The sequence below is a fragment of the Canis aureus genome, chromosome 22 (genome assembly GCF_053574225.1).
Source record: "Canis aureus isolate CA01 chromosome 22, VMU_Caureus_v.1.0, whole genome shotgun sequence".
In the NCBI taxonomy this organism is placed as follows: Eukaryota; Metazoa; Chordata; class Mammalia; order Carnivora; family Canidae; genus Canis; species Canis aureus.
This window is the reverse complement of record NC_135632.1, coordinates 22,107,547-22,130,374: the sequence shown is the minus strand read 5'-3', so window position 1 is coordinate 22,130,374 and position 22,828 is coordinate 22,107,547. Positions and strand designations below refer to the sequence as shown.

Here is a 22,828-nt window from a genome sequence, read left to right as displayed (position 1 = left end):
TTTTAAATAAATGTAATTAATTAGCTTTTTATTTTTTATTTTTATTTTTTTTAAAGATTTTATTTATTTATTCATTAGAATACACAGAGAGGAGAGAGAGAGAGAGAGGCAGAGACACAGGCAGAGGAAGAAGCAGGCTCCATGAAGAGAGCCCGACGTGGGACTCGATCCTGAGTCTCCAGGATCACGCCCTGGGCTGAAGGCGGCGCTAAACCGCTGAGCCACCCGAACTGCCCTTAATTAGCTTTTTAAAAGGCAAATAGTGTTATCTGTGGGCTTCTGCCAACCCTTTCTTTAAATACTAAGGTTTCAACAGTAAAATGTAACCCAAACTTATAAAATGAAAGCAGTGCTCTACTTGAAGAAAATCTAGCTAGTGCAGATGCATGCTCAAGTGATACGAGAAAATGGGGAAAAAGATGACCAAAGATGAAAGACAGGAATCATTTTGTCTTCAAGGTAAAGCCCAAGGGAAAAAACTAGGAGAATTTAGAAAGGAACACCTACAAATCCAAGGAACAAATCTAGGTACCTGCTGGGTGGAATTTAGAAGGCTTAGTGAAAATAAGAGGACTGAGAAAAAGACAAACATTAAGGATACAAATGTACAAAGGAATGAGAGAAAGAACAATAGTGAAAACTATGTCTGGAAAAAACTGTCCAATCCTCAATTTCCATATTTAAGAGCCAAAAATATTCTTCAATTTTACTGATACAGAGTTGCCTCAATTTATAATTATTTCTCTGACTCTTACATTAAACTCAAATCAGAAATATCTAGTAAGTTTTTTGTTTACATGTGTTAAATTCAGAGAACCCCAAGTGCTTATCTAGTTTTAAGAAGTCAACATACACTTAATGCAAACAAATGTATAGATTTCTTCTCATTACCCTGTTCAGCAATTTCTGGATCATGTAAAGGCTCCTGGAAAGGAGAATCCTCCAATTTTTTAATGTCAACCTGAAGCTCAGAATACTGTGTGGGACAACTAGGCCACTGCAGATTGCTGGCAAGCCTTGCTCTCTCTTCCCTGGCTGTCGGGTCATCCCAAATGATCTGTTCATTCTGGGAGGGCTCTGTGTTGATATCAGGTACCGTTTGACGAGACTGCCTAAAGAATACAAGTGACAATTTTAATAAAAATATAGCTATAACAAAATCTACACTCATAAATTTGTAAATTAGACTGCAAATTTGAGGCTCACCTTTATATACCCACTATCTAGCAGAGTAAGCACCTCAAAGTATTGAATAAATGAACTGTGGGGACATTTTTTCTTTTTAAAATATTTCTTCCAGAAACTTACAAAAATGCTTTAGTTAGAAAAGAAAACATCTATTTTAACTAAACGTCCATATATTTAAAACTTCAAAAGGGAAAGTTTACTGTCAGGAAATTGTTTTAAAATTCTAAAATGATTGCTACATTTAAAAATAGAATTTCTCTTAATTATATAGGCTTAGGGAAACATGGTAATGTTTAGAAAACTAGTTACTTTGCTTACCAGTGGTTGTATTTTTATCACTTGAAATAATAAGAACTGTAATTACACAGGAAGGGTACTATAAAAACTGCTTTAAAAGAAAGTCCCTTTGGCTCTTGGTAACCAAACCTCTCAGAGTCTAAGATCAGCTATATTCCGAACTAGAATAAAGTGTGTTTTGTGTCATAATTGTACCAATTCCACTAGAAAGTAAATATAATACCAACAATTTTCCTTCTATGTATAAATATATAAAAGGAATCTTAGCAAAAATAATTTATGAAAGCTGATGGTATCCCAGAGTTCATTCGCCTCATTCTTTTATTCTGAATGTATTTATCTACTCTGACTTGGCACAAAATTTAGGCTCTCTGTAATGACAAAACATGACCTAAAGTATATTAAAAAAAAAAAAAAGCCACTTTCACTCAGTATGCAGATACAGAATTGGCCTCATGAAATACATATGTAGCTTAAGATAGATACATAGTTCTAGCAATCAATTTAAGATACAAGTCCCCTAACGTTCATCATACAATTGGAGATTCTATCAGGAAAAAGATGAAGTTATGCTACTGAACTTAAGTCATATCACACTGAGAACTGTGATCAACATTTCCTAAAGGATAAATTTGTAAAAAGAAAATAAAATACATGTAGTTCTAATAAGAAATACCTTTAATTTAGAACTAATATTAATACTAACATGAAAGAACAGAGAGAATTGCCCATTGAATTCATTTTATTTTTTTTTAATTTTTTTAATTTTTTTATTTTTTTTTTTTCATTGAATTCATTTTAAATGAAGCAAACTGGATCTTAAAATCATTTCTTTTTCAGGGGAGGCAATAAAAAATATTAATCACACCACAATGAAGCAGTTGCTTAGTATGGAACAAACCTGTGTCTGCTTCTACCTCAAAGAAGAATTCTAGAACCGCTTGGAACAAGGGAGGGAAGGAGAAAAAGCTAGAAGTAGGGGAAGGGGGAAAAGCTAGCCAGTCAAAGGTTGCACAACCAATATAGTATCTATATACAACGTACATAAGTTTGGGCTAAATAAAAGCCCAGTAATATTACTCTTTTCCTCGTCCTGATATTCTAATCTGCTTTGCTGACAAAGAAAAGAGGGAGGGATGCAAAATTAGGCTTAACTCATGGAACTGAGCCAGCAGGAGCCTAAATGAGTTCCCTTCTCTCAAGTCCGCTGGTCACTTCCTTCTGCCATCAGTGACAAATACATACCTCAGTGCCTCCAGGACTCTACTTCGCCCACTGCGGGCAGAGCGAGTGCTATCAGGGGTTGAAGAAGCACTGTTACAACCACTTCTTGAAAGGGAAGCCCTTGGTCCCTGAGGTTTCACTATTGATGTTGCAGACATTATCTCTTGCAGCTGCTTTTGAAAATTCTCTCTCATCTCCAAAGTCTGTGTCAGAGCTTGAAACACAAATTATACCAATTAGATTTCTTTTTATCGTATCTCATTCACATTAACTATTTCATCTAGATTTGGATAGACATAAATTTATTAACGTGATATTTATTGAATTCTTACTACAGGCTACAGTAATGTACTAAGACTAGGAATACTGCAGAACATAAAGGCAGTCCTTACCAGGACAACTGTATGTGGGGGGGAAAAAAAAAAACAAGAAGCCCTTCCAAGACACACTGCTAAGACCTGGTAATTATCCCTGTTGTAGAGCTCTCTGCTTGCTTCTGACTCTCTCCTGTGTTATGTACCATACTCAGATGCATTACAGGAATTATTATATGTGATTTCCCCCTGTGGTCCCTGAAAACAGACCACAATGTATTTATCTTTTCTTATAGATCGAACACAAAAATAGGTATGAAATAAACACTTTTGGAATGAACTGAGTGGGACTAAATAGGTAAGTCATCGGGAAAGCTCCAGTAGGGTAAGATGAGTTAAGAAAACAGAAAATATTAATCCATTAAAAATAGGACATCTATAGATACAAAGTTACTCATTGCAGCACTCTTTGTTAATACTAAGAAATCAGAAATAGCCTGGACGCCCATAAAAGCGATGGGCTAAATTGCCATTCATGCAATTGTGAAAGATGATTCAAAATGAAGCACTGCTAAGAGTCACTCAAAACAGAGTCAAAGGACACTGAGGAAGTAGGGTGAATGTATCTCGTGTTTTAATTCTTCTAACACCATAAACTGTTACAATATATTATATATATACTAAAGCTTTTTGAAAGTTACTAAAAAGAACTGAACCAAAAACCAAATTTTTACAAAACTACCAACTCCACCTACCTTTAATAGAATAGGGCTGTATCTCACTAACTCTGTAAAATACCTAGTCCCACAGATTTCACAAGTTTGACACTTAATAAATCACTAAAGCTCTGCATATCATTACTTAATGATTGGCATGGAACTTCAATTCAATCCTCAAATATATGCTTTATAGTGAATGAAAAACAACTTTGTTTTTCCATGCAAAGGAAGCATTTCGTATGGAAGATATATATGTATAAATTTTTTTTTTTTTTTTTGCAATTTAAAATATTTTACCTCCTTTAGAGTCATTCCTTCCATCTCCATTTGATGTTGCGGATTCTTTATTACTGGTGGTCATATTGTCTATATCGTTTTCTTCTCCAGGCAAATGATCTGGCTATTCAAGGAGAAAAGTTACAATTTCTTAAACCAAGTCACTGCATAAGTTCCATAGCACTGTATGATATGATTATCCATTCAGGTTAAGGAGACGGTAAATGTGTTATCCGTATCATCTACCTCATCATCCTTTGTCGTTGAATCAGCTGAGAGCAGTCGACTATTAGAGATTCTGCCATCTTGCACTGTACTGATATCCAAGCTCATTTTGGGATTATAAGTATGTGGATAAAGAGATTCAGGAAGATGTTTATACTCTTGGGCACACTGCAATATAATGGCATGCTTTAAAACAGGACTGAAAAACCTCTTAGTGAATAAATTACATTAAGTAGAATAAGGACAACAAACAAATATATTATGTCCTAAGATGGCAAAATTTTGCAGAATTAAAGTTCTGAAAAGTAGGTGACACTGAAATGTCCATCATACAAGTGACAAAATTGTTCTCACTTTTTAATGTTATGTACACTGAAGAGTAAGATCTCACTCCTATGCTTTTGTCAAGGTATCATTCATACTCCTGGGAATACTTAGAAAAGTTCTAAACTGCATTAGCATGCTAAATTAATTCTCCTTAAATTATCATAACATTACCCTTCACATCATTTTTAATTAGTGAAAAGAATCAGAGAGAAATTAAAAGACTTGTTAAGTACTTAGGGACTGAGCTAAGTTTTTAATGCCAAAGACATGAAATGTGCACTGTTAACTAAGGTTATCGAACTTGTTTACATACATGGAAACTGGCTTGTGTCTTGAAATAGTGTTTGTATTCATTTTCATTTAATAGATAGGGAAGGAAAAAAGTACTGCTTACTTCTAAAAGCCAGTGCTCTGAAACAATGTGTACTCCTCTTTCTTTTACAGATTTATACTCTCGGTTAGTGTCATTTGGTCGGCCTTGATAAATGAAATGAGTCACGGTTTCATCAAAACTCCATCTGAAACAAATTTTAAAAAACACGTAACTAAGAGAAATACCTGAGTTGAAGGTGATCATTACTCTCTATCAATAGAATATATTCACCTTCAAAAACATTCACAATCTAGAGTAAACATGGACATTAAATGACAGGCTCCATTTTTTGGGGGGGGGGTCGTCAAATTTTACACATATATCTCTAGGTATGTAAGTGCAGAAAGATATCTGGAAAGGTATTCTTTTTTTTTTTTTTTAAATTTATTCATTCAGAGAGAGCGAGAGAGAGGCAGAGACACAGGCAGAGGGAGAAGCAGGCTCCACGCAGGAAGCCCAATGCGGGACTCGATCCCAGGTCTCCAGGATCACACCCCGGGCTGCAGGTGGCGCTAAACTGCTGCGCCACCAGGGCTACCCTGGAAAGGTATTCTTTAAAAATATTATTTCCTTCTTTATACTTTTCTGAATTGTTTAAATTTTCTTTTTTACAATGAGTATCACTTTATAGTAACATTATTTTCAAATAATAAAACAGGCAAAGTATCCAATCTGTCCTCTGGTTATTGGCAGTCACTAATCATTGTACATTTGCTCTATGCCATAATAAATTATGTACTTTACACAACATCTCACCTACTCCTCTCAACAATCCTAACACACTGATATTATATCCACTTTACTGATAAGGAAACTGAAGGTTAAGTAACACATTTAAGGCCTTTCAGTAAGTGGTAGGGCCAGTTTTTACTTAAAAACCTACACAATTGGGATCCCTGGGTGGCGCAGTGGTTTGGCGCCTGCCTTTGGCCCAGGGCACGATCCTGGAGACCCGGGATCGAATCCCGCATCGGGCTCCCGTTGCATGGAGCCTGCTTCTCCCTCTGCCTGTGTGTCCGCCTCTCTCTCTCTCTCTCTGTGACTATCATAAATAAATAAATAAATAAATAAATAAATAATTAAAAAAAAAAAAAACCTACACAATTATATTATGCTACAATCTCTCAATTCTTCCCCTGTAATAGTTTTCTGACCTAGGAAAATAATCCAAAAATTATAAAATATATGCCATCCTTCAGAAAATCAAGTAAAAACAAAGAGAAAGTAAAAATTGTATTTCTGAATATAATCACCAAAATAAATAGAGGTTTCTCATTAAGGACACTGAATATACTTTCCACTTCCTAAATAAGAAATATATCCAAACTTTTTAAATAGCCAAGTTTAACAAATTAAGAAGGCACGCATATATCCTTCTAAATTATATTATAAACATCTCTATTTCCTATTCTATTGTCTGTTTCCTTAAAAATAATAGTAAAGAACATCTTGCCTAATTTAGTTGTTAAAGTCTTTCTAATAGTTTCTACTTCTGATGTTAGGGAAAACAATACAAACTTACATAAATTATAAAGATAATTTAAAAAATAGAGGAACATTTCTGCCCGATTCATCTTGCTTCACTCCTCACTGTGATGATATGGAAACTGAGTTTCAGTCCTCAGAGATCCTTCATAGACTGTCAACCTTCATAAATGGTTTAGATCAGGAATTAGCAAACTTTTTCTTCAAAGGCCAAATGATAAGTATTTTAGGCTTTTCAGGGCAGAAAGTTGTTATAGTTTCAACTGTAAAAAGTTACAACTACTCAATACTTGCCTTGTATGAAAGCAGCCATAGATAATATGGAAATGAAGAGGCAGAGCTCTGTTCCAATAAAACCTCACTTACAAAAACAGATGGTTAACCTGCCCACTCTCTAGTCTACAACAGTGCTTTCAGCAAAATTGTTAATTTACTTTACAAGCTACTTTGTAAATTTGTGGGAGTGATTTTGGTTGTTACAGTATATGTTTATAAGATGAGGAGTGCTATTAGCACTTAGTAAGGTCAAAGGATGCTAGAAATTCTGAGGAACAGTTTTACATACAATTATCCCGTATCTTACATGATTTTCTAATGTTCTGACACAAATTCAGAGGTAAAAAAAAGTCTCTTTATAAAATTAGAGGAGTCTAGAAGCCTGTTTTACCCTCAAACATAAGTGGGGTTTTTTTCAGTTTAAATATACACTAATATATTGAACATCCAACTACTAAGTAATTGACGGAAGACTAGACTTTGCTTAATTTGTAACTTTGCTAAATTGTGAACAACTCTTGGTAATGCTGCTCATGGTATCTAGGTCTCTTTATCTGTTTCAGCCTTGTGGCTGCAGCATTTTAAGTGATTTTACATACATATGCAAACATATGAATACACCGTTTTCTTCCAGTGTCATCAGGCACAGGCATCTGCACACTAAACATATACTCTATGATTACGAGCCTTCTGATGATTTTCATTTTTTAAAATTATAAAAATAGTTAAGTTATGAGGTGGCTCAGCTGGTTAAGTGTCTGACTCTTGATCTCAGCTTAGGTCTTGATCTCAGGGTGGTGAGTTCAAGCCCTGCATTGGGTTACACACTAGGCATGGTGCCTACTTAAAAAAAAAAAAAAAAAAAAAAAAAAGTAGTTGTTATATTTGTGAAATCCTTTTAGAAGAGGTAATGCTATGACATGCTGAGGAGATCTGGTCTCAATGTTTAACTGTGAGAAGTGGGGGGGCAGTGTCAGATGATCTCTTCAGGATGTTCTGGTTCTAGCTTATGGATGGGAACAAGTGGGACAGTTTCATTTGAGGACAGACTGCCCTATGAACATATGAATATTGTAACCTGCACATATTAAAGTGTTCTTCCCTCCATGTATCACCAAGCCTGAGAAATCCCTTTCAGGAATAGATTTTTTCCCCCTAAAGATTGATCGATCGATCTATCTATCTATCTATCTATCTATCTATCTATCTATCTATCTATCATCTATCTATTTATTTAGAGTAGCATGAGTGCGAGAGTTGGGGGGTGGACAGAGAGAAGTCTCAAGCAGACTCCTTGCTGAGTGCAGAGCCTGACATAGGGTCCAATCTCATGACCCTGAGCCAAAACCAAGAGTTAGATGCTTAACTGACTGCACCACCCAGGCACCCCAAGGAACTGACTGAATGCAAACTTTTAATCAGTTAAAATCTTATTCAGGAATTTCAGATTCTATTTTTCACACCAAGAAGATGGGAATTTTAAGTCTTGTTAAAATTCAAGTCCTAGAGGTTCCTTTTATGCCTTTTTTTTTTTTTTTTTAACATTTTATTATTTATTCATGAGAGACACAGAGAGAGGCAGAGACACAGGCAGAGGGAGGGAGAAGCAGGCTCCACGCAGGGAGCCTGATGTGGGACTTGATTCCAGGACTCCAGGATCACGCCCTGGGCCGAAGGCAGGCTCTAAACCACTGAGCCACCCAGGGATCCCCTCCTTTTACGTCTTACATCAAGTTCACATCCAAAAACAATCAACAATAAAGCATTCAATTTTGACAAAAGTATATATTCTCATCAAAGGACTCTTGTGGGAATGAAACAAGATAAAGCTTGGTTCATACTAAGAGCCAGAAAGTGGTAAAAGGTAATAGGAGTATAATAATACATAATCATATAGTAGTTATTATATAATAATATATATAAAACAGGTAATACAAATATTAGTCTAAACAAGTAAAAAGATTTTCTACAACAGATACATTAAACACATTAAGATACTTATAACTATTCCAGATACATTTTATTTTTATATTCTCCTGATCTAATTTATCAAATAGAATGCTAACCAAAATAAGACTTACCAAAGGGGAAGATAAAGCCAAACATACTTCTCAAACTGTTACTTGTAGAACCAATCATTATGCTAATCTACAAATAGCTGAATACAAATGATCAAGGAAGCTAGCACTGCAGAGTATGATTGATTCAGGATTGGCTGGCATGGGTAAGGCTCCTTCAATCCCTGGCACATATGACATCTATGCTAGAGGCCTGTCTCTAGCTTGGCAGTCAGGTGGAGGGCAGATCTGATCATCTATGTCTCCAAAGTAGTGAAAATGAATAGAAATTAAACCATCCTACAAAAAGACCACTGGAATACAGGAAGGCTGCAGTTCTCTAGTACTGCTCACAAAAGGACTCTACTCTGAAAGTCACTAAGGTACAAATATGCTTAATTTCATACCTCATATGAGTGACTGTCCTAGGACTCTTATTAAATGTATTTCGTCAGGATTCTTCTAGACTGTACTTATTAAATTCACAGAACCCAAGTTTCTAGAATAGTGAGTGGCACAAAATAGGTTTTCAAATATTGGTTGTATATATCTTAAAGAATATATATATATCAACATGAATTGATACAGGAGAGGGCATTTTTCACGGATGTAGAGTAAATGAAAAATCAACTGGAGATACTGTAGACAATGACACACTAAAAGGCAAAGTAAATGTTCCTTTGTGGATACTCACAATTAACTTTAGGTTTTCCTATACGTTTAGACAGTATCAGTACCAAACAGAAAGATGGGCCAACTACCTGTAATCTGCTCCTAAAGAGGCTGCGATCCCATTCAGTTCACTCTGCTTCTTACTGAGTTTCTTACTCACACATACCACTACCTTATGAAGTGGCTTTGGAGCTTCATCCTGTCCATGGAGAATAAAAGAAACAGATCAACTCTTATTGTCAGAAATATTTTACCTACAACTTGCTTTTAATAAGTGATCTAATTCTACCTTCTCTGATTGGGCATCCTTCAGCCGAGGGCTGGCAGAAAGAGCAACAGCATTTCGAGAGCTATTTGCTAAAGCAAGTTTCAAGTTTCTGACAATGACTTCTGAAAGTGGTGTACTCAGTTTCCTTTTCTGCTGGCTGGGACCTCCTGGAGTTTCCAAGGCTGCAAGTGCATCCTATATGTATGGCAGGGGAGACAGAAAGGGGGGGAAAGAAAAGTAGAAGAGGAGGAAATGACAGAAGAGAAGGGAGAGAAGGGAAAAGGGAGGTCAAGAGTACATGGAAAGAGAAAAAAGGAGAGAGAGAAGAGACATAATTTTCAAAACTAATTGGATTACAGCTTTAGTGTCCTCCAAACAATAAAAGAAATGAAATATTATCTGTATCTAAACATAATAAAAAAATTTCATACTGTCCGGCAAATGGGTTCAAAGAAAGTAGCACACTTATATTTTCAGCTCTGCTCATCATATTTGGCTGAATCTTAGAGTGGGAGGTACAGTTAAAATGAAGAACATCAAAAAGCAAAATGAACAAAGAGTAATAAACACAGATGGAAACAATCAGGGATGGCTTATAAGCAAGATCTGAACTGTAAGGTTAATCAGTCAGACAGATCTGAGAATTGTGAAAAACCTGAAAAGCACAAGATATATTCCTGTTCCCGAGCCACTCACAGCTCCCTCATGAGAAGGGGCCACCACTATCCAGGCCACTGCTGCTCATTCTCTTTTCAATCTGTATTAACAGTATTCCATACACACAGCTGACTGTATTTACCACTGTTCAACTGATGAATATTTAGATTAATCTTTTGCCAGTATAATGCAACAGACCACCACCATTGTACACACACCATTTTGCACATGTAAGAGTAAACGGAAACATTTAAGCAAAATCTATGTAACAGTGTTGGCATTCTCATGAGCAAAGCAGTAGTATTTTTCAACATGCTTGACGGCACAGTGGGTAATCAGATTTTTCTTTTTTGCCTGATAGGTTAATTTCCCACCCTTTAATACTAAATGAGATTAAACATCTTTATGCATATATAACATTTCTATTTAATTTTTTGTGACAGTTATGTCTTCCTATTTTTTGCCATTTTTCCCATTGGTTTCTCTCTTTTTTTTATTCACTGAATATATTTGTATGAATTTATATGTACACATATCCACTGAGATATATACACATTTGTTCCAAATTTGTCATTTGTCAAGTTTTTGCCAGGGAGAATTTTTAAAGACTTTTATAACGCACATTTATAAAATCTGCAATTGAATGTGGAGAATTTTTTTAATGCTGTCAGATTCATATGACTCTCTTATTTCTTTTAGGGTGTATGTTACAGGTAGAAAGGTCTTTCTAATGGTGGGATTATTGAAAAACTAACTCACGGCCTGTTGTGTAATTTTTATGCCTTCACTTTTTGTATTGAAATAAATATCCCCTGAAATGTATTCTGATGTAAAGGGTGAGTTTTCATCCCAACTGTTTCCTCAGATGGTTACCCAGTTGCCTGGTTTGAATGCCACCTTCATCATATAATACATTCTCCTATGTATGGAGTGTATCAATTTGAGTGCTCATTTGATGACACACTGACGGCTTCAATGACTGCAACTTCACATGATGTTTGAATAACTAGTAGGGCTAGTGCCTATCATCAATCATTCTTTTCATATTTTTAATACTATTTTTGGGGCACCTGGGTGGTTCAGCAGTTGAGCGTCTGGCTTTGGCTCAAGTCATGATCCTGGGATCCTGAGATGGGAGTCCTGCCTTCCCCTCAGGAAGCCTGCTTCTCCCTCTGCCTGTGTCTCTGCCTCTCTCTCTGTGTTTCTCATGAATAAATAAATAATATCTTAAAAAAAAAAAAAAACTTTTTGCTTGCATTTTTAGTAGGATCTACATTACCTTTATAGATCCTTATGATGTTTAATCTTTTTTGTGAGGACATGGTAAGGCTTTCTATTTGCTAATTTTTTTTAAACATTTCTATACAGCATTTAAAAAGATTCTTCAAACAAAAAAGAAATCAGAACCTCCCATACCACATCTACCTGCCTTCTGCACCTGTGCCATTGTTAACACTGCTTTCCCTCCAGTTAAGCACTAGATCCCACCCTTACTCACCAATTCAAGGGATGTGGCTTCAGCAATTCTCCCCTCTTGTCTGCATCATCAACTGAATCTCTACTAGACTGGCCACAATGGTATATAATTAATTTTTTCTATTTTGAAACAAAACAACCTTCTTTTGACTCTTCTATGGCAATGACTCCATTTCTTGGTTCCCCTTTACAGGTAAGATTCCTCAAATGCATTGTTGTTTTTTTTTTAAAGATTTATTTATTTATTCATTCAGAGAGAGCGAGAGAGAGAGAGGCAGAGACACAGGCAGAGGGAGAAGTAGGCTCCATGCAGGAAGCCCGACGTGGGACTTAATCCCGGGTCTCCAGGATCACACCCTGGGCTGCAGGCGGTGCTAAACCACTGTGCCACCGGGGCTGCCCCTCAAAAGCATTGTTTATATTCAATGTCTATAAACTTCTCACATTCCCTTTTGAGTCTACACTGCTTTCCATTTCCACCATGTCCTCAAAACCCTTTCTGTTAAGATCACCAACAACCTACCATAATGCTAAATCCAGTGGTCAATTTTCTGTCCTCACCTTTCTTGACTTTCAGCAGCATGTGACACAGTTAACTATTCCTTCCTCAAATACTTTCTTATGTGGCTTCTAAGAATGTCTAAGGCTTTCTCTTCCCTCATGGGTGGTTCCTTCTCAGTCTCTCCTGCTGGTTCCTCCTCTAAATGTGAACCCCTCAGAGTGTTCCTTGGACATTTTTTCTACTGCCCTCTTGGCATCTATTCCCATATGGCTTTAAATATCACCTACAAACTCTAATCCCCAAATTTCTTTCTCTAGCCCAAATCATTGCCCAAACTTCAAGTTATATACGTAACTGTCTATTTGACAACGGTACTTGGATATCTATGTACCCAAAATACAAACTCTTGCTCTGAGGTATTGATCCCAACCCGTTCCATTCAACTCAGTTGACTGGCAGCTCCATTCTTCTCATCTCTCAGACCAAAAATTTGGAGAAGGATCTAAATTCCAAACATTTAAACAACTGCCATGTATCAGGGAAAAATGATGGAGAATAATCAATATCTAAGCATATTTTTGTAAAATTAGACTTTAAAGATAAAAGAAAACTCCACATGGTCCTCAGGCCAAAAAAAAAAAAAAAAAAAAAAGATGAAATATCATAAAAAAACAACATAGTTAGATTGGCATCAGAATTTTCAAAAATATACACAAAGAAAGGCAGCAGTGGAGTAGCATTTTTAGGAAACTCAAGGGGAAAAAAAAAAGCAAACTGAGAACAGTATATCCATGCAATCTGTCAAAGAATCACGGCCGTGGTAAAGGCTTTGAATGTGCTGAACTCAGGAAATATTGTACACGTGTCTTTCCCGAGTATTCTAGAGGATGCCTTTATCCTACCAACAGATGACAGTGAAATTTCACAAAAGACAAGAACTGAGCATTTCACATATTTGACCTTAGAGTTAAGACTAAAACAAGGGTGGGGTGCCTAGGTGGCTCAGTTAGTTAAGCATCTGCCTTTGGCTCAGGTCATGATCCCAGGGTCCTGGAATAGGGTCCCATATTGGGCTCTCTACTTCACCCTCTCCCTCTCCCATTCCTTGTGTGCTCTCTGTTAAATAAATAAAATCTTTAAACAAACAATAAAAAAAAAAGTTTTAAAAAAAGAGACTAAAACAAGGGTGAGGTCCATGGGTTTAAAGTATATATAAACACTATTTTCTGACAAAGTAGATAAATTAATTAAAAAGAGTGGAAGAGAGAAAATGGAGAAACAGAGTAAGACCACTGACTGCAACAGAAGCAATAATAAGTAGGGGTCAAAACATAATTTACAATTGACAAAAAGTTAAGAAGGGGGTTAAGGACACCCTAAGAATAAAACTAACAAACCCTTCCCTAAATATGAAAAAGGAAAAAACCCTCCCAAACAGAGGACACAATATGTGAAGAAACATGTAACATACATGCATGTGTAATTACAACATACGACAGAATTGAGACCACATATAAATCGTATTAAATGTGAATGGGCTTAAGTCACCTCGTTGAAAGAAAAAGCTCTTTAGAATGACTCATAAAGTAAAACTCAATTCTACATTTAAAATACAGCAATCCCAAAAGGCTAAAATAAGATAATGAACAGAGTTATAAGGCAAATAAAAGTCATAAGATAGAAGAGATTGAAATCCTGATACTTAAAGTTGACTACAAGCCAAGAAGTATTAAATGAGATGAAGGACACATTTCAAGTAACATTAATAGTTATGAGTATCTATGCACTAATATAGCAATCACCCACCTAAAACAAAACCATATGTGATGCAAGAACCAGAAACATACTATATTAGAAAACTTGAAAACACCATTTAGTATGAGATGAGTTAAAACAAAAAATGATCTTCTGTGTATGGGGGGTGGGGCGGGGCAAGGACTATCTGTGATAGAGAATATATCTTTTCATAAAATGTTCTCAAAAACTGATCACATTACAGGCCACAAAGATCAGTAAGTTCTATGGAATAGAAATATTATAAACACTCTGATTAGATAGATCACTCTTTCTAATAAAACAAGAAATCAAAAAACACAAAGTCTTTCCATCTGGAAAGTAATGAAAACTATTTCTGAATAAAGGGTGGGCAAATGTTCCTTCTAGTATTTTTATTTTGTAACTTTTTATAAGTTAAGAATTATTTCCAAGTGAAAAGTTAAAAAAAAAAACTTTTAATTCCTTGTTGGCAAGAATGGGGGACACTGGCTGCTCAACAAATTATTAGTAGGAGTATAAATTGATACGACCATTTTGACAGTTTGTTAGTCTCTACTAAAGTTGAAATATGACCCGGCAATTTTACTTTTAGGCATATACCAAAAAGAAATGCATGCACACATATTCCAAGAGACATGCACAAGAATGTCTATATACCCATGTAATAGATTATGCAGGAATGAAATCAATAAACTAAAGTTACAGGTACATGGACACAGCTTTCAAACAAAGGCTGAACAAAAATGACTCAGAAAAATGCATATTATTCCACATGTTTCAAAGTTAAAAAACAAGCATAACAAACCTACAGTGTTAGAAGTCACGAGTGTTATCTCTGGTATTGGGAGGAGGAAACAGTGATGAGACAGGAGGAAGGCTCTGTGGCACTGGCAATGATCTCTTTCTGAACATGTACAGTGGCCTTCTAACTGTTAACTAACATTTCATTTAGCAGCACGTTTGTACTTTTCTGATGTATGCCAATTAAAAATTAAGTTTAAACAGATTTTTTAAAAGATTTTATTTATTTATTCATGAGAGAAAGAGAGAGAGAGAGAGAGAGAGAGAGAGAAAGGCAGAGACACAGGCAGAGGGAGAAGCAGGCTCTATGCAGGGAACCCTAGGTGGGAACTTGATCCCGGGTCCCTGGGATGAGGCCCTGGGCTGAAGTCGGCGCTAAACCGCTGAGTCACCCGGGCTGCCCCTAAACAGGAGATTTTTTTAAAAATGTAAGGCCTAACAGATGTTCAATTTTGTGATTATTTCATGGGCTCTTCTGTTTTCAGAGAAAACATTCAATATACCATATTACATCAATTTGAAGAACCACTGATTGTAAGATGAAGTACCATTTTATGCATCACCAAAAACCAAAAAAATAACCCCAAAACACACACACAAAAAAAACCCAAACAAAACCCCAACCAAAAACCTCAAAACAAAAAGAACAAACAACACTGCTAAGTAAACTTGCTTCTAAACAAGAAAATTTGGGATCCCTGGGTGGCGCAGCGGTTTGGTGCCTGCCTTTGGCCCAGGGCGTGATCCTAGAGACCCGGGATCGAGTCCCACGTCAGGCTCCCGGTGCATGGAGCCTGCTTCTCCCTCTGCCTGTGTCTCTGCTTCTCTCTCTCTCTCTCTGTATGACTATCATAAATTAAAAATAAAATAAAATAAAATAAAATAAAATAAAATAAAATAAAATAAAAATAAACGAGAAAATTTTTAAGTGTGTCTTGTGCCTTTCACTGAGACCATTTCAGAACTATCAACTTTCTGCAAGGTATCTTAAAGAAGAATGGTGTCAATGACTGGGAATATTTTTGCTATTTTCTTGCCTTCTAGTATCATCTCATTTACTATTCAAAGAGTCTGTGAGCAATGAGACCTTAGAGATCATCTAAATATATTCTACAATTTTATAGATGGGGATCATGGAGCCCAAAGAGGTTGACCTGCCTTAAAAGGCAGCAAAAAGCAAAGCCTGATTCTAGATCTCAGTTTTCAAACTAATGGTTTTTCTCTATTTCTTAAGGCATAGTGAGCAGCGTTAACCATAGTATAAAATTATTACTTTAGAAAAAGATGTGAGCAAGGTTTCACTTGGTAAAAAATGTCCCAAATATTAATTCATATTTATTTTCTGAAGATGAATAGTCTGTAAATTTTATAACCCTACTCCAAAACACACCAGTAAAAATTATTAGAATGTTGCTTTATTTTTTAAAGCCTAACACTGAGCTTGAACTTTCCTGACCCTGAGATCAAGAGTCACTTTATCAACTGAGCCACCCAGGTACCCCAGAATACTGCTTATTACCCTATCAGCAAAACTCCAATAGAGGACTAGTACTGCAATTGTGCATTTTTTCTTTCATGATCAATGATTTGAATAGCCATTTGAAACATCTACTAAAGGAATAGTGAAGAAAATAATTTTTTGGGGAAAAAAGGAAACCATTTATTGTCAAATGAGTTCTTGATTTGTGAATACATTTCTTAGAAAGGGAGCCATAGTCCAGTGCTCAGGAGATCAAACAAAGATGCAGACTTAACTCATTTTTCAAAGGAAATGACTACAAAATAAGGTAATAGACACATTCTTCAAGATTTAGCACTAAGTATACTGTTACAATAAAAAAAGAAGTAGCAATGGGTTTATATCATAGTTTATAAGATTATTTCATCAGATCATTTCATTTGATCCTTATGATAAATCTGTGAGTTTTCAGAGCAAGTGATATCCTCTCTGTACAAAAGAAAAAGCCTATACCTGTATATGTTAAATGATCTGTCTGGAATCATACTGTTCGTGACAGTCTAGGACTTGAACCCAGTCCTGATTTTTTTTTTTAAGATTTTATTTATTTATTCCTGAGAGACACAGGCTCCCTGTGGGAAGCCTGATGTGGAACTTGATCCCAGGACCCTGGGATCACAACCTGAGCCAAAGGCAGATGCTCAACCACTGAGCCACCCACACGCCCCAGCCCCCAGTCCTGATTTCACACTATTTTATCTCCGGCTCTTATCTCAACACTAAGTATATGATAGGACTCGGTAAAATGAATCTACCTGCCAATATCTCTGGAAAACTTACTATTATAAACTTTAAAAGTGATGCAGAATGTAGAGCTTTAACTTTATATACTACAAAATTGTTAACTCCAGGGCCATTTTCTATAAACCTTACCTTCACATCAAAGGAAGGCTTGAAGAGTTTGTCCTTGGACAGAAACTTTGATGGTGTGTCCAGATGTAAGGAGGGCTCCTTCTGAAGTGGCTGTCCCACTGGCGAGGAGGTCGAAACCTGTTTGGTGTGTTGTGAGATCACAGCATGGAAAGCTCTACTCTGAAAGCGGTTCATATCTAAAGGTGTAACAGCTGTTTTCCTCTGAGTTTCCAGGTGTGCAACAGGATGCTCTGGAGTATCTGGATTTAGATTCACCTTGTTTGTTATTTCAGTTTCCAAACTTTGTTCTAGAGATTTAAAATGACAAGAAAGAAACGTGAACCACTAAGGCCATCTTTTGTCTCTAAAGAGGCTGACATTTTTATATCGTATTGTTAGTTTTCATATGAATTCTCAAATGCACTTTAAGACTTTGAGAAATAGAGAGGGAGAGAAAGCACACAAGCAGGGGGAGCAGCAGAGGCTGAGGGAGAAGTAGGTTCCTCACAGAGCATGGAACCAATGTGGGGCTTGATTCCAGGACCCTGGGATCATGACTTGAACTGAAGGCAGATGTTTAACTGACTGAACCCTCACAATGCACTTTACTTTTATTTTTTAAAGATTTTATTTATTCATGAGAGACACAGAGAGAGAGAGAGAGGCAGAGACATAGGCAGAGGGAGAAGTAGGCTCTCTGCAGGAGCCTGATGTGGGACTTGGTCCCGGACCCTGGGATCATGCCCTGAATCAAAGGCAGACGTTCAACCACGTGTCCCACAAGTGCACTTTAAATCACAAAGTTATATACCTACTTTACAAAAAACAAATCAAACAATGTGTTAAAATACATGTTAAATCAGACAAACCATGTCAACTGAAACAAATGAAATTAGATTTCCTGTTTCATCTTAACTTGAAATATTTTCAATAAACCTCACAATTTGCCAAAAATTGTCATTTTAGTCAACGGCAGGCTTAAAAAAAAAATCCCAATTACATATATTCCAAGTTAACAACTACAGTGATGTTTCTGCAAAGTTCTTAATAAAATTTTAATATGATCTATAAATATCACTTTGCTTCAGTTGTAAAATTTCTAGTCTGTCTGGGTAAGTAATGGTTCTGAGACCTGTTCCCAAGCTACTGACTTGTCCCTGAAGTTTGCCCTGGGGTGCCATTATCTTAGAAGAAGAGCAACTGTCCTCTCACCTGCCTACCTTTTCAACATTTTTTTATTTTTATTTTTTTTTAAGATTTTATTTATTTATTCATGATAGTCACACAGAGAGAGAGAGAGAGAAAGAGAGAGAGAGGCAGAGACACAGGCAGAGGGAGAAGCAGGCTCCATGCAGGGAGCCCGACGTGGGATTTGATCCCGGGTCTCCAGGATCGCGCCCTGGGCCAAAGGCAGGCGCCAAACCACTGCGCCACCCAGGGATCCTCCCTTTTCAACATTTAACAAAAACACTTATTAGATGGCTATGCCACACCAGGTCCAATGCTAGACAACAGAAATATATAATGCACAAGACACGAGTATTCTTTGCCCTTTCAAAGCTTGTACCTGAGTAGGGAAGACATGAAAGCAAACTAGAATTAGACCACTGGGATCAGAGGTATAAAAGAGATAACGCAGGGAATTCTGGCAAGACAAAGGCCATACTTGGTGAGTTAAGGAAGATTTCCCACATGGAAAGTAACATTCAAGCTGAGAACTGAAAGATAGGGATGAAGAGGCAAGCTTGATGTGGGTTACAGGAAAAACGCAGAAGTCCAAAGATGAGAGGACCAGAGAGCACATGAATGACATGGTGTCAGCATATGACACAGAAGAAAAGGTAAACAGAGTCCTAGCCCGCATCTTAAGACCTCAAACGCTTAGACCCCAGAATCCTCCTAGATTGTTTCGTATCTTCCAGCTTTCAGACAGTGCCTGCAGTAGAAAGCAGATATAAATTAAATATCTGTGCTATAAACACATTTATTTTGCCACCCAATAAGGAATGTTCAACAGCAGTGCATGACACTGTACGTGAAAAATGGAAAACAAGCTTTGATATATTCATGTCCCAGAAACCATCAGATTGTAAAGCTACATATAAAAGAACAAATAAAAGTGTTAACCTTCTTTAGTTGACTTTTCAATCAGAAAATGGTTTTCATTTGCTCTCTTTCCCATTCTAGCAGTCTCCAACAGCCAAGATATGGTGACTGCTGGCAAATTCCACTTCTTTGCAGCTTCATATTTTGAACCACCTGGTTCTTTCAATACAAGATGTGTACTGGCAAACATGCCTTTCTTTGCATTGGATTTGCGAACAAAGAATTCTTGAACGCTGAAAATTATATTTAAATAAAAGCAAATGGTCATATACACAACTAGTGAGCAAGTTAAGAAGGAAGTTTCTGATAAAACTGTTGTTAAGAGTTCTAAGTATAAGATAATACTCACTGATAAAAAGTTGATATATTGAAATTTACCTCCTTAATTAGTCATCATCAACCTACTCTGGCCTTTCTTCCCAAAAGGAAGCATGGAACAGCTAGGAAGCATAGCAATGGTATGAATAACACATTGTACCTTTCTAGCCCACTGTGTCTCCCCTAAGCATTTTCACACATAATCTTATTTGGTACTCTTTATATTTGTGTAATACCAATATCTTACAAAATATTGTAAAGAAACCTGGGAAAAGATAGAATTATGTGACTTGCTCAAGATCACAGAATGTTAAACACAGAGAACATGCGGTGTGGGGAGAGATGTCCATCACTTGACATACATTTAGAATTTTTTTTGGTAATAACTTCTGGGTTTTATACTCTAAGTCCCCACTTTTAAGATTCTTTAAATTTCCCACATTTTTCCTCGTACTTTAATGATTTCATTTTTCACATTTAACTCATTGATCCATTTGGTATTTATTTGGTATGAGACGGAACTCCAAATTTTTTTAATCCTATTTACTAAATAGAATAGCCATCTCTCTTCTTCAATGATTGGAATATCACTTTTATCATACACAAAAATTCTTGTGTGTATTTGGGTCTATTTCTAGACTTTGTTCACTGAACTTTCTGCAACTTATTAAAGCCACACTTATTTAGTGAGGTTTTACAAAATATATTCAAAAAACTCTCTTACTAGCATCTTATAAGCTTCTGCAGCTCTTCCAAGTTTCATGTTAAACCTGTTAAGTATTTTATCTCTTATTATAAACTTAGTTTTCATTAGCTTTTCTAATAGGTTGTATGAAGGTCAATGATTTCTGTATAGTAAATACAGAAATTTATACTGTAAAATTTACTGTTTTTTATACAGTCACTTTGCTGAATTTTTCTGCAAGCATTGCTTATGTGGGATCTGGTGTCACACTTCTGTTACTTTCTAGATTTCCTGCAACTTCAGTTTTTTTCTAAAAAGTTTTTTATTGTTTAGTATAATTCAAATACAGAACACAGCAATAAAGGAAATACACAATTTAGTGAATTAAGGTGAAAACCCTTGTATCTATCACTTACATCAGACAACAGAATCTTGTCAGCCACTTCAGAACCTCTCCTATGTGTCCCTTATTCAATTGCAAGCCTGCCTTACCTCCCTTCTTAATACTAGCCACTATTTGGATATTTATGGCAATCAGTTCCTTATCTTTCTTTAGTTTTATCACATAGTGCATTCTTAGGCACTACAGTTTTTTAAAAATGTCTTCTGGCTTATAGGCTTCATCCTCTTTCACTATCCACTGCTATTATTTATAACATAAAATTATCTGAGTCTGGATTTTGCTAACTGCATTCCTGTACTATAGTTTAACATATTATTCTATTTCCTATAAATCGGTAGTTGAATGTAGAGGCTTCATCAGATTGAGGTTTTATCATTTCGGTAAGGCCACTTTAGGTGGTAGTGTGTTCTTCAGCACAAGGCATATAATGTTTTCCTCTGTATCATGTGATTACTGATTTTCAAGGCCTAGATGTTTTCATTCATTAGGAGTTATAATCCTATCTTATTTCATTTATTTGTTGGAAGATCTCTTAAAGGGAAACGGTCTTATCCAATATTATGGTACTATGATACAGATTACATGGAGAAGGCAAGATAAATACTTGATCCTTTCTCTTTATCTAAACAGCTTTCAAAATAATGGCCTGGTTTCCCAACATCTTTCAAACATGACTGATTCGCTTTGCTTGGTGTTATTATGAAATCATGATTTAAACATTATTTGATGTGTTTGGAAACACTGCCATTATTTTCTCTAGTGATTCTTAAAATTTTTCCTGTCTTTGACCAGTGGAGGTCCTTTTGACACAAATTCCTCAATAGTCCTTGCTATCTGGTCCAACAAGTGTCCCAGACTCATTGGCACCTTTCCTGCCCCAGATCTGGAATTAATCATTTCTTTACATTTTAGTTTCTTTTAGCAGAAAATGGTATTTTAGTATCATAGTCTGGGCACTGGGATTCCTTATTACCATTGGGTTGATAATGATTTCTAGGCTTATAAATGGGTTTGAATTCCTCTTGGAACAAGGGGTTATGAAATAGTTCTAAAATGTCCAGTTTTCTATTTATTACTACTCATTTCTAGTCTTTCTGCATCATGATTAGAGAGTATTGCCTGTACTCTTTCTACTTTAAGGAATTTATTAAGGTTTCTTTGTGGCCAATTTCTTTATAGGCAATGTTTATAAGTGCTCTACAGGCACTCAAAAAGGTATGTTCACTGTTTCAGGGTAGATGACTATGCTACTGAAATCTAGATCCTTCCCTGTTTTCTATGTTGACCTCTCATCAAGTAAAAGATGGGAATTAATGTCTCCTACAAATAATGTATTTCTATTGATTCCACCCTTGTATTTCCTATTTTATCTTATGAACAACAGTCATGCTCTTTTTGGTATATGTTTTAAATGTAGTGTGAATAGTTCTGTATTTACATTGCTCTTCTTTTTCTTATTTAATGCCTTTTCATTTGAATCCAAATTTGTCTGACATTAGAAGTGGAATCCCTCCTTTCTGTTTACAGTTCTTTGACATACCTTTGCCCATCTTTTTTTTTCCCCCCAGCTGTTCTGAATCAATGTTTTAGGTGTGTCTCCTGTTTAAAATGATTTTAGGTGTTGCTTCAAGATCTAACCCACAAGAACTTTTTTTTTTAAATATAAAAGTTGAGTTCATTTACATTTACTGATATAATAGTTTCTACTTCCCGTTTAAAATAGTCCCCACCTAAGGTACACTTAAGGGTTGGGCTAATTTGGATTTTGGAAGTAACCTTCAAGTTCATTTTTTTCCCCTTCCCAAATCTTCATTACTGAAAAAGAATAAATCGCCCATATGGGCCGTGGAAGGGAATAGTGCTTAGATGTGCAATATTCAATAATGGCCCTTGTATTAGCTTTAAACATCCCCTTTCCTGGTAGGTAAGCACTAATGCCCATGGTCTTAATCTCTGCTAAGTATTCATCTAGTAGTACTGAGCCATCACACAGGTACATTACACACTACCCATAAACATTATAAAGATATCC

At 36.1% G+C, this 22,828-nt stretch overlaps 1 protein-coding gene across 7 annotated transcripts in view; it reads right to left on the bottom strand.

The window, feature by feature from the left end:
* The window catches only part of TOPBP1 (DNA topoisomerase II binding protein 1), a 60,816-nt gene that overhangs the window by 14,303 nt on the left and 23,685 nt on the right, over positions 1 to 22,828 (bottom strand). For 6 of the 7 annotated variants that reach the window (XM_077865091.1, XM_077865094.1, XM_077865093.1 and 3 more), the window contains 9 exons: positions 19,412 to 19,623; positions 17,306 to 17,592; positions 9,723 to 9,896; positions 9,523 to 9,632; positions 4,965 to 5,088; positions 4,265 to 4,411; positions 4,040 to 4,142; positions 2,731 to 2,923; positions 892 to 1,112 (listed from right to left, as the gene is read on the bottom strand). In XM_077865091.1, the coding sequence (XP_077721217.1) occupies positions 892 to 1,112; positions 2,731 to 2,923; positions 4,040 to 4,142; positions 4,265 to 4,411; positions 4,965 to 5,088; positions 9,523 to 9,632; positions 9,723 to 9,896; positions 17,306 to 17,592; positions 19,412 to 19,623 (1,571 nt within the window). The remainder of the gene's footprint in view (positions 1 to 891; positions 1,113 to 2,730; positions 2,924 to 4,039; positions 4,143 to 4,264; positions 4,412 to 4,964; positions 5,089 to 9,522; positions 9,633 to 9,722; positions 9,897 to 17,305; positions 17,593 to 19,411; positions 19,624 to 22,828) is intronic. The other variant, XM_077865095.1, reaches the window with a different exon arrangement.